This window comes from Barbus barbus (genome assembly GCF_936440315.1).
Source record: "Barbus barbus genome assembly, chromosome: 42".
Classification (NCBI taxonomy): Eukaryota; Metazoa; Chordata; class Actinopteri; order Cypriniformes; family Cyprinidae; genus Barbus; species Barbus barbus.
Genome location: NC_136720.1, coordinates 14,652,749 through 14,665,161, shown reverse-complemented (window position 1 = coordinate 14,665,161; position 12,413 = coordinate 14,652,749). Strand labels below are relative to the sequence as shown.

The following is a 12,413-nucleotide window of genomic DNA, read 5'->3' as shown; positions in this document are numbered from 1 at the left end:
TTGTGCATCAGATTATATAAAGTCATTGACACACCAGATAAAAAAAGTCAGGACATAGAAATGGCCACCTTTCATAAAAAGACTCCTATTATACAGTCAAGGTTAAACAGTCATGTAAGGGTGACATAATACAGTTATGAAACATTATGCTTACAAGAGCAGTTTTTGTGTGAATTTTTGCAGTGTAACTGCATTATTGTTATATAAAGACTTCTTAATTTTAAAGTCAAATATTCAATGGACAAATTATGATCATATGCAAATCTCCCCTCTAAATCTATTCAGTCCCACTACAAGAAGTATTTAAAAATCCATTTTAACTTCTGGATGCTGCAAGGGCTTGTGTGAATGATTCATGATTCATTTGTGTAGGTCTGTGAATTAGATGCATATTATTTCTAATTCAGAGGTGATTGTCGTACCTGGTCTGAATGCCTGACCCGAACTGAACATTGTATTTTTAAAAAGTATGTTTGGTCTAGAACAGCATGTCCAAAACCACTGTGCTGTTGATTTGTGCGTAAATAGAGGTCTGTGGCTATTAAGGGTGAAATGACTGGGGTTTGCAGCATGGTTCATGGGGCATTGCATTGTGTCCTTTTCACAGCATTTGTGTTCCGTAAGTTTATATTGTTGTCTCTAAGTGAGCCTGTGTGGGCCAGTTAGATTTGTACCGGTAATATTCCTTGAGTTTAGTCACCTTTGAGAGAACCATATTAATGGGTGAAACTCACAAAACCTGTCTTTATATTTTACTGTTAAATATAAAAGAATTAAACAATAGTATGTTGCACTGAAACCATATAAACTTATATTAAGTGCAATGAAGAAGATATTTTGAAAAAATAAAACATTGTCCATACACTGAATATTGGTGAGGTCTATTGTTGTTTTGGTCTCCATTGACATTCATTGTATGAACAAAAACAAAGAAAGTCAAGGTATACAGGTTTGAAATGACATGAGGATGAGTAAATGATGACAGAATCCTCACCAAGAATTATGGGAAATACTAAAAAGTATATTTTTGCACTTGCACTATTTAATAATCATTTTAATGTCATTCATTATATTTATCCATATTCATTATAACCATTATGCATTTGTTTATGTGATGGAAGATGTATTAATATTACCTGAATCTATGAAATATTTTGGCAATAAAAAAGGTTCTATATACTGTAGATGCTTTTCCTCTGGCTACTTCTTTTGATTGAATGCTTACAAACGGTTCTATAATGGAAATGAATGAGGGAAATGAAACAAATAACTGAATCCTTCGTGGTTTTATATAGAATATTGTCATCAAAGAACGTAATGAGGATATAAAGTGCAGTTTAATGAGAACAAATGTAATTGTCATGTAAAAAAATGTTACAAAGTGCAAAAAACAACAACAACAAAAAGAACAGCCTTAATTTTTTATTTTTTTTTAATGCTGTTTTATTTTCTGATTTCTGGGGTGAAATGTAACCTGGGCATGATTTAGGCCTTTGGCCAAAAAGAGCTTTCTCTCTTTCTCTCTCTTTGTGTGATTATCAGCTAATAGCTAATTATCAGACGACAACAGGCTCCTCTCGCTCGTTCAGAGAGTCATGTGACCTGCCTAATGGCTGCTCTCCCCTCCTGATCTCCCGCCCCAGCACCAGACCTCCTCTGACACACACAACATGCACAGCCAGCTGCTTGCTCTCTCTCTGCTTGTATTAACCCTTTCCCTTGCCTTCCCTTCTGTGAAGCTGTTGTACAGCTGTTTATTTCCCCCCCTGACACAGGTAGTATTTTTAGCATCTCTCCTGAAGGAACATTTTGTATCTCAGTTTCTGTCAATCCCCAAGAGATGGAGAAAAGGGATGGAGGTGAGGAAAAAGGCTCAGCCATTCATCAAGTAACTGTAATAATTAGCGTTAATGTTTCTCATTAGCAAAACAGGATCAATGAGGCCTCCAAGGGGTTATAGTCGGGACACAAAGCATTTTACACTGTTTTGTTTTTGTATCAATAGTAGGTAAGGGATAATGCTTGACAGCATAGCATGATTACGTTGTTGGCATTTATTTTGCAATATTGAGTGGATAACTTATACATTTTCTGGCTTATTACATGGCTTCTTACCAAATGAATAAATAAAATAGTGATTATTTAGGTCATTATACAAAAATACTTGACTAGAATGTTGCCGTTGACCAATCAGAATCAAGTACTCTAGAGCACTGTGTAATAACAGATACTAATTTACTTGATTAGCAAGTGCACTAGACATTGTACTTCATAATAGCTTGGAGCAGTGGTACTGCCCATTGCTAAATCCTCAGCTTCATAGTAAAAGGACTCAGATTTTACCTGAGTTATGAATGTAAACTTACAGTTTGGGTTGAATGTACGAATCTATGAATGAATGAATCTTTCTACTGAGCTGTTCTCATGGGAAGCATGTACTATAAAATGTATGCAATCAGCGACTGATAATGTAATGACTCACTTTTTTCTTTTTTGTGAATCAAAAACATTCAGCATGACCAGTTTTGTCTGATTCGCAAACTAATGACTCTTAGGAGCTGATTCTTTTTTGTGAATCAGAAATATTTAATGTGATCAGTGTAGTCTGGTTCCCAAACTAATACCTCTTAGGAGATGGTTTATTTTAGTTAATCAAAAGTATTCAACATAACCAGTTTAGATTGATTCCCAAACTAGTGACTCTTAGGAGCGTCTTAGGAGTTCCTTAAAGTGACTCAAAACACAGCACGACCAGTGTAGCCTGATTCACAAATTACTCTCATAAGCTGGTTCTTTTAATGAATGCTTTAAAAAGATGAGTTTTTTATCTGTCTGATGATTAACAATAAACTGGATCATACAGTGGTTTATTGAATCAACATCTGACTCACTATGTTGTTTTAAGCAATGTCCGTTTTGTGTCATTTTGTATCATTGCTGATACACATTTAACATTTGAATCGTTTTTACATTTATTTTCTGCAATTATTGTAGGAATATATATAGATTCTACAGAAAACACTGGCATGTAGTAGGCATGCATCCACGATGCTAAAACTCTTTTACACACATTATCATTGTCTGCCCACATGATTTCTTTGAATGGTGAGAAATCTGCAGCCGTGGACTTATTCAACAGATAGCGGCAGCATAAACAGCACACAGTTCTTCAGTGCATTAGGAACCAGTGTAAGGAAGGTAGGCTTCTCTCTTTTTCACTCCATCCACATCTCCTGCGCATGAGTGCCGATCTGAGTGTGCCCTTTTCATGCTCACTGCTTTGCTCTCTGCGTTCATGGCAAGAGAGAACAAGGGAGTAGAGAAGAGAAGAAGGGGTTTCAGAAGGCCTAAGGGCCAAAGAGCTGAAAAACAAACCTACGGTTACATAATGAGAACTATTTCACGTGACACTCGTGAGTTAATGAGAGCAGCAAACCAGGGGGACTTGAGTACACTTCTACTATCATTGCCCTCGCATGTTCACACACCTCATAATTCCATTAGTAATTTTATAGGATATGACTCTTTAAAATGGACTCAATGGCAGTTGCTTGGGTGGCAAAGGTCTGTGCCACCCAAGCCACTGCCATTGAGATAAATGGGTATGAAATGGCATCCTACAAGTACATAGACCTCCTTGATTTGGACTCTTTTGGTTATAGAGATGCTATTGAAATGCTGTGGAAATCTTTATATATGCAGTACATACAATTTTACAAATTTAATTGGACTTTGTTTGTGAGGTGGTTCAAGCTTTCTCCAAACTTCTCTGTTTTTCGCACCCTGCGCTTCATCCATCTAAACACATACTGTAGGACATAATCTTCCTTTTGTCCTTAAGAGGTACACAGCCCAGAGCCCACTGTAGAGTGCAACAAGACAGTACCATCTGTCAGTAGATATTTGTCTGCCCCTCTCGCCATGGCAGGACAAGCGTGACACATCTGTGCCATCGGAGAGCGTCAAGATCGAATCTAGTGAATAATTGCTTGTGAAAGCTACACAAAGAAGGCAGGAAACAGTCAAAGAGAATTGTTTCGCTGTTGTTGTTGCTGTTTTTTTGACGTAACGCAAGCCAGATGGTGATTTGAAAAACAGCTGCACGAACAGTAACACAAAACAGAGTATGATATTCCTTGAGAAACAATAAAGCATTTAAATTGGTTTGTTAAGACAAACCATTCCACTGCCTGTGACAGGCTCTGACATCGTAAACTGTGCACACAATCTTCACACATATAAACACACACATACGCACTGATATTCTGAAGGTTTCTTGGAGTGCGCCCTGGGAGTTTGGGTATGTGCCATCTAATCAGAGTAGTAGCTAGAGATGACAGTGGGACAGTTATTATACAGACAGAACCAGTACAATTCAATGACTGTTAATGAGGGAGAGGATATCAATAATTGAACAGAACATTTGCTCTTGGTTTATTATTGGCACATTGTTAGGTAGTAAAAATTGACTTGCCTACATTGTGACTTTGTGGTGCCGCTGAGACTTAATAAAGGGACTAACATGGAAAAGGGTGATTTTAAGTATTAGGATTAGGGGTAAAATATTATAATTAGCTTGCCATGAGGTAAACCATTTTGTGTGTCCACCCATATTTCTCTCTAAGCTTCTGACGTTGATGACTAAGTATGTGGGGGAAAGCTAGAGAGTTTAAGCTGTGAGAAATCTTCTGTGAAAATACGCAGCTCTTATTAATTCATGAGAGGATTCATTTGCGCAGCTATGGAGATTTCAACTCCATAGCTGTGCAGAAGCTCATAGAGGCCATATAATATTATTTTTCTGCCTTGCTTATGTAACCTCAACAAAACAAGTTTTTTTGAGGAAAAAAGTAAAAAGTCAATTAAAAATGTCTAGATGACATTATTTATTATTAAGTTCTAACCCTCAATCTCAATCAGTAGTATGCATTAGCAGTGGGCATTGTCAGTGACTTTTCCTGCAGGATAAATTGTTACACCAGCAGGTGGTGATAAGTGACGTCTTAATAAATCTTTCTCTGTCCAAATATGTATACTATAGAGTAGTCGAAAACAGTATGTGAAAATAGTTTGACCGAATATGTAGTATTCATAAATCCCAGATGACCTACTGCTTCTAGCAAGATTCTGAAGTGCGCCTGATAATGGACACTTTACTATCCCATGAGGCCATGAAAGAGGAGTTGTGAATGACAGTGAAACAATGCAAATGATGCTGTAGTCACATGGCAATGACAACATGGCGGATCTATTATGTCTGGATTTTATTCATACGACACGTCTCAATAATATATAGAACATATACTTCTCGTGTCGCAAAGAAAGTTCTTTATCAAATGTAGTACCTCAGAAAGTATGAGATTTCAAGCACAGTTGTTGACTCAGTCAACTGATTTGTTTAAAAATGCTGATTCATTTAGGAAAAAAATATGCAATGTACTTATGAGTAAGTAATTGAATTATTCACCCAGCTGTTCGATTTGTTTGAAACAGTGATTTATTCGGGAACGGAGCACTGATATGTATGGCAGTCAGCTTTGTTTGGCAATATTTTAATTGACAGAGCAAAAATACAGAAGTGGACATATTATATAAATGTAAATAACGAATTAATATTGTTTAATGAATTATATATAAAAGCAATGCCACACTCACAGTTGTGTTGTTGGTCTAAGTATAAGTACAGATGTGATTCCTTGCAACCTCCTGCCTATTTCTGAATCACATTCATAACAGCACATCTGTAACATTACTTATTTATATATTGTAACCAATTACATATTTTATCATATATTTTTCATTATTTTTAGAATAAACATATACATAAATAAAATGTTTCTTCTCAGGTGACCAAAGGGTCCACCTAATAGAAACAGGTTACACTCAGAAGGATCAAAATTGTGGTTTGCAACCTCACAATATCCTCATAAAGAGACAAATTAATAACTTAATGTCACATAAAAATGTCAAAAGGTTTTTCAAAGAGGTAGATTTATGGTATAGTAATTATATTAATTATCTTGATTCAAGTGCAAAATAAGTCAATGGGAGGTCCTCACCATGATATAACCATGATGTGTGTGTGTGTGTGTGTGTGTGTGTGTGTGTGTGTGTGTGTGTGTGTGTGTGTGTGTGAAAGTGTGTGACTCTCATCTAGCAGCATGGAGGGGAAGCTGAATACCGGATCTACTGATGTGTCAGAAACATTTACTGTCGTGCATGGAACGCTAAATAATACATCATGTCAGCATTGCGTGATGGGATGCAGAAACATTTGAAACTGCTTACTGATTTGTATCTATGTAAAACTGCAAGCATGCATCCTTTCGCATATTCACAGTAAATCCATAACTGCCTCAACCATTTTATGGTTAAACAAAAGAGCCACTCACCAGGTCTTTGGAGGTTCCCATTCTCTTCAGCCCATCCAGAGGCAGAAGATCTGCGGAGTCCTTGTGCATGAACTGGGTGGCCTGTTTCAGTCTCCTCTGCTGGTGCATGATGGCTTTGTCCCTCATCTCTAAATCCTTCTTGCCCTCACTCATGGTTTCCGTGGCTAAAATGCTAAATAAACAGAGCTACCCACTAAAACGGGCTCTTCTAAAGCTTATTGTGGCACTGCACTGACGGGTGACAGCCAGTAAGACTGTGACCCTGATACACAGCAAGACGACCTCGTCCACTCTCCCCCTAAATCACACACACGTGAACGCATGCAGGTGTTCAGTTGAGGGATAAAAAATGGCCAATTTCCCTCTGGATAGCAACTTCTAACCAACCATAAATTGGAATTACTCCACTTAAATCCCTTATTAGCTTGTAATCTCTCCTGTAGCAGGTGATCCTGATAATCTTCTCCTGTTGATTGACAGCTGTCAGTCCAGTGCAGTGATTGGCGTTGTTGTCATGGTGAAGAACGTGTGATTTGTTTAGAGCTTTGGTCTGTCTGCGTCCCAGCAATGTTCACTCTGTCCTTGCAGCGCTGCAGAGGCGAGCTGTCCTCCCCTGTTTCCCTCTCGTACTATATCTCTCCTCCCCTCCTCTCTCTATCTCCACCTCCCTCTTTCTTTCTCCACCTACCTCTCTTTCGCTCTCTCTCATGCTCTCTTCCATGTGTCTCTCTTCATATTGCTCTATATATCTTATATTTTCAAAGTGACTTCTTTCAGTAGGTAACATTAATTAGCTTGGAATGATGAAGCCTCCTTTGAAATACAGTGTTTAGCCTTCAACTTTGCTCTTCTCATTCTAACTCACAAGTGTGGCACAACTGTAATAGATTTTTTTTTTGTCGGAAACCTACTCAGAGTGCAAAATTAGATTTATATATAGTTATCCAAAATAGGCTGCATTGATTTGATTGATACAGTAAAAAAAGAAAAAAAATATATATATATATATATACACACACATATATATGTTGTGTTCGGAAAATAACTGTTTTCTATTTTAATAAATTTTAAAATGTAATTTATTTTTATGATGGTAAAGCTGATTTTTCAGTAGACACTTTACTATCTGTATATATATTACACACCTTTAGTCCACCAATTAATTAATTATTTCGTTTTTATAAAAACAAAATACTGTAGCAGAATGTCTTTACTGTCAATTTCGAGTGTATTACAGACCTTTTCCACTATGCATTTTGTTAATTATTTATTTATTTATTAAAAATGGTTAAAAAATATAGTAGCACATTATTGCACATAAATTAGTGGCAACCAAACCATACAACACCAATTAATAAAAAAAAGAATCACACTGAAATATATATATATATACCCTTTTTTATTATTAATTTGTGTTGTATGGTTTTGTTCTATACTGTCATTTTTTTATTAACTGGGAGCCTCATGAAAATGCGTATAAATAGTACCCCAAACAAAAACAAAAACTCGTGGTACTGATACGCAAAAATTGACTTTGGTGTGCATATGATACGCACGTGTTTGTCGTGCATATAATGCGAAAAATTTTTAGCGTGCATATGATACGCATCTACACCACAACCCATTGCGTAGCATATACATGCCAAAGTCATTTTTTTGCGTATCAATACCACGAGTTTTTGTTTTTATTTGGCGTACTAGTTATACGCACTTTCATGAGATCGGGTCGTAATTGGTGTTTTATGTATCAAAACAGTTATATGAACCTACATTGATACTTGTGAGGCCCGGCATTACAACAGAGCAGATGTGACTTGTTAAATCAGTCTCTGAGGTAGAACAAGCTGTTTCTGCTGCATTTCTTCCAGCTTGAGACCTGTGATCCGTCAGAGAGTCGGCGCTCTACAGCAGTGACACATTAAAGGCGACGCTTGGCTCATTTCTTGGGTTCTGATTTGCTAGAGATGTTATCAGTGGGCCACATGGTGTACAAGAGAAAATCAGTAAAAGACACACTCCCTCACTCAACCCTCAATTCCAACCAGTACAAATCACGCTGCTGGCTATTTGGAAAAAAGAGGTCACTGTAATACAGAAGAATCACTACTCTTTGCAGCCTGCGCTTTATCTGGGTGTTCGAAATACATTGTGCATATTATTTATGTTTTATTGGTATTTATATGCTTACTGGTTTTAATTCGTAAATACTCATCTGCATGTGCATCATGTGCATTTTTAATGAATAGCAGAACTGTGTGTGCATGTGTGGGGAAAATATATATTGTTTTTTAAATTAAGTTGCAGCGCCACCAAGTGGCTGTATTATTATTACATAGATGTAAACACAACCAGGATTAAGGCTGTTTTGGTAGAACAGATTATTTTGATATTTTGCCTCCAAGTAATGTAGAAACGGACTAATTTACAAAATTAAAATAAACATCATGATGTCATGTTTTGACCTGAAAATAAAAATAAAAGAACCTTTTGCTTATAGAAAATGTAGCCACACCACACCCTTCCCAATTCTTATTTAAGGCAAAAGTACTTAATATATACATACACACTTTAGATTGAGGACCAATTCTAACTATCAACTAACTATACTAATTTTGCCTCAATAAACTCCTAATTTGCTGCTTATTAATAGTTAGTAAGATAGTTGTTAAGGTTAGGTATGGGGCAGGATGTGGTACCATAAGGTATTAATATGTGCTTTATAAGTACTAATAAACAGCCAATGTGATCGTAATATGCATGCTAATAAACAACAAGTTAATAGTAGGAATTGGTCCATGTGATTTAAAATAGAAGTCAGAAGTCATTTATATATATATATATATATATATATATATGCTGTATATATATGAAGAAGCTTATAATATAATACAACATATACGCGTGTGTGTATATATATATATATATATATGCTAACGTATTTATACATTGCAGTAACATTACAAATTTAATTTATGCTAATTTGTATACAACATTTGCATTACATTGAATGTCACAGTGTGAAGAAAAAAAACATTTTCGTTGTCCTAAAAATAAGCTGCATATTCATTAGGCAAAAATTCTACATTATTTCTTAGAATAACGATTTTCTATAGATTTCACAGTGTAATATGACCTAAGTATTTCTGAAATTTAGTAATAAACTTTTGAGGCAACCTATTTGATCTATGCTGAATTCCTTAAGGGATTGGAACTGGCAATAGATAGAACACCAGTTTTATAATGTATGTAATTAATTATATAATTAATTCAGTTCTCTACAGTTGCCTTTTGTCATCATCAGTATGCAGTAAAAGTCCAAAGCATTCTGAGAGAACAGTCAATATTTTTTTTCATAGAACTCTGCTGATGCTTTTCGAGTCTGTTGTCATAGAAACACATGCAGAAAACAAATTTGTATATGTTCAAATCAAATTATGAAATGTTCTTCTAACAAATTAGGTAAGAATCTCTTAGTTTAATTTGACTAAATTCAATTTTATTAAAAATATAACATATCATTTATTTAAACTGGATTTTTAATATCCGATCATTTGAATCATGTTGCCACTTACTAGTTTTAAAAATTGATTTCTATCAGTATGTTTGATAACTAATTTGTCACACTTAACCAGCAAATCACTGGCCATCCACTGCCCCACCTTCGTGGCTTGTCTTTGCTGGGAGTGGGACATCTGCTCAACCTTAAGACCCAGTGACCAGAGTCATTCCAGGACATACACATGCTTGAGACAGGATAGAATCTACAGTGCAGATGCCAATACAATGAATGAAGGACAGAAAGTGGATAACGGTCTGATTCAAAGGCAATGAGTTCATCCGATGCATCTCACCTATTTGCTGCAACAATGACACAGCTGATCTGATAGGACGCTGCAGTATGTCTATGGACAGCCGATTATGCGTTGACTTCCTCTGTGAGGACAGAACGGCAGACAGTGATCTCACTAAGAAGGACAAGTGGCATCTGCCTAATGCATAAAGGTGAAACAGAGACGCAAAAAGAAAGAAATAATATAAAGCCTTTTATTTGCTTCCCTGAACATTTTTTTTTAACTTACTCCTTTACATTTTCAAGGCAACTTGGGAATGCTCAACAAAACCTTCATCCATTTTGGCACAACATATGAAAAATAATCAAAACATTATAAAACCAAAAGTAAACTGAACATAAGTATAAAATACTTAAGACTTAAAATAAAATGAATCTCCTTTTCTTTCAAAATAACATCTTTGCAAGTTATCTCACTCAACTTAATGCAAAAATACATCATCAGGCGCTTATATTTGTGCTTCATTTGTGCAGTACATTTTAAGACACTTCTCCAGATATACAGTATTTAGAATAAAATAATTCAACTAAGACTGTGGAAAAGTGTAATTAAGTCAAAAATCAACGACTTTTTCAGGCACAGATTTCAACAATCACCATTTAGTCTGGCACATTGGATCTTAAAGGCACAGTTCACCCAAGAATGCTAACGCTGTGAGCATTTACTCACCCTCATGTTTTTGCTTTCTTTCCACTGCGAAACACAGATATTTTTAATGAATTTTTTGTCCATTTAACGGAAGTTACTATGGTCCAAAACAACATTAGACCCCACTGACTTTAATTTTATGGACAAAAAAAGGGTGAGACATTTACACAGATTTGGGCTGACATTAATATGAGTAAATAATAACAGAATTTTCATTTTTGAGTGAACTCAAAATCTCTTTGATGTCTTTAATTACCCTTCATGTTAAGTTGTTTAATCAGCTTATGCAAGTTTAGTGTTTTCATTTCATCTGCAGGCTTTATAAATCTGAAGCCTTCACTTGTGCTTCTGTATATTAGTAGTAGTAAATCTGTATATGTCATGTAATATATCTTTAAGGTACTGTTCATGCATTGGCATTAGAAGATTCAGTGCAGGTTGAAAATGTTTGGTTCATCTCCTGTAGTGTTCGTTCTCTCTGCCAAGATAAATAAAATTATATTAGATATTAAAGGAATAATTCACCAAAAAATTCAAATTAGCTGAAAAAGGACTCGCCCTCAGGTCATCCAAGATGTAAATGAATTTGTTTCTTCATCAGAACAGATATGGAAAAATTTAGCATTACATCACTTGCTCACCAATGGATCCTCTGCAGTGAATGGGTGCCGTCAGAATGGGACTGATAAAAGCATCACAGTAATCTGTGACTCCAGTCCATCAACCAACATCTTGTAAAGTAAAAAAAGCTGTATTTGTAATGAACAAATCCATCAAGACGTTTTTAACTACAAACTGTTGCTTCTGGCTAAAGATGAGTCATCTATCTATAATATTGCTTTCTCCAGTGAAAAAGCCATCTTTTCTGAATCAGAAGAGAAATATGCACAGATCAATCACTGTTTACAAGTCTAAAACAGTTCTAAATAAATATGTCTTGATGTGAGAGGGCAAGAGGGAATGACCTTTTTCACTGGAGGAAGTGATATGGATTATGGTCTTGTATTTTAAAGTTAAAATTCCTTAATGGTGGATTTGTTTATTACAAACACAAAGCTTTTAGCTTCACAAGATGTTCATTGATGGACTGGAGTGGTGTGGATTACTTGTGGATTCTTGTGATGTTTTTATCAGCTGTTTGGACTCTCATTCTGACGGCACCCATTCACTGCAGAGGATCCACTGGTGAGCAAGAGATGTAATGCTGAATAAATTTCTCTGAATCTGTTCCGATAAAGAAATAAACTCATCTGTATCTTGAATGGCCTGAGGGTGAGTGAATTTAAAGCAAACTTTCATTTTTGAGTGAACTACTGTATTCCTTTCAATATTGAGGCTTTTTGACTTCTGATTTTAATAATCAGTCAAACTGTTGACCTTTATTTTGAAATAATCATTTAAATTATTATTTCACCAAAAAAAAATCTCATTATTGGTAATTTTCGCACCTACATGTTGCTTCAAACCTATGTGACTTTTTCCTTCCATGAAACACAAAAACTGAACGTTAAAAAATGTTTCA

General features: G+C 35.6%; 1 protein-coding gene across 1 annotated transcript in view; it reads right to left on the bottom strand.

Moving 5' to 3' along the window:
- The window catches only part of LOC306861724 (nuclear receptor-interacting protein 3-like), a 28,981-nt gene extending 21,958 nt beyond the window's left edge, over positions 1-7,023 (bottom strand). The window contains exon 1 of the mRNA XM_079404146.1: positions 6,393-7,023. Within this exon, the coding sequence (XP_079260272.1) occupies positions 6,393-6,545 (153 nt within the window). The 5' untranslated portion in view covers positions 6,546-7,023. The remainder of the gene's footprint in view (positions 1-6,392) is intronic.
- Positions 7,024-12,413: the final 5,390 nt, after the last annotated feature.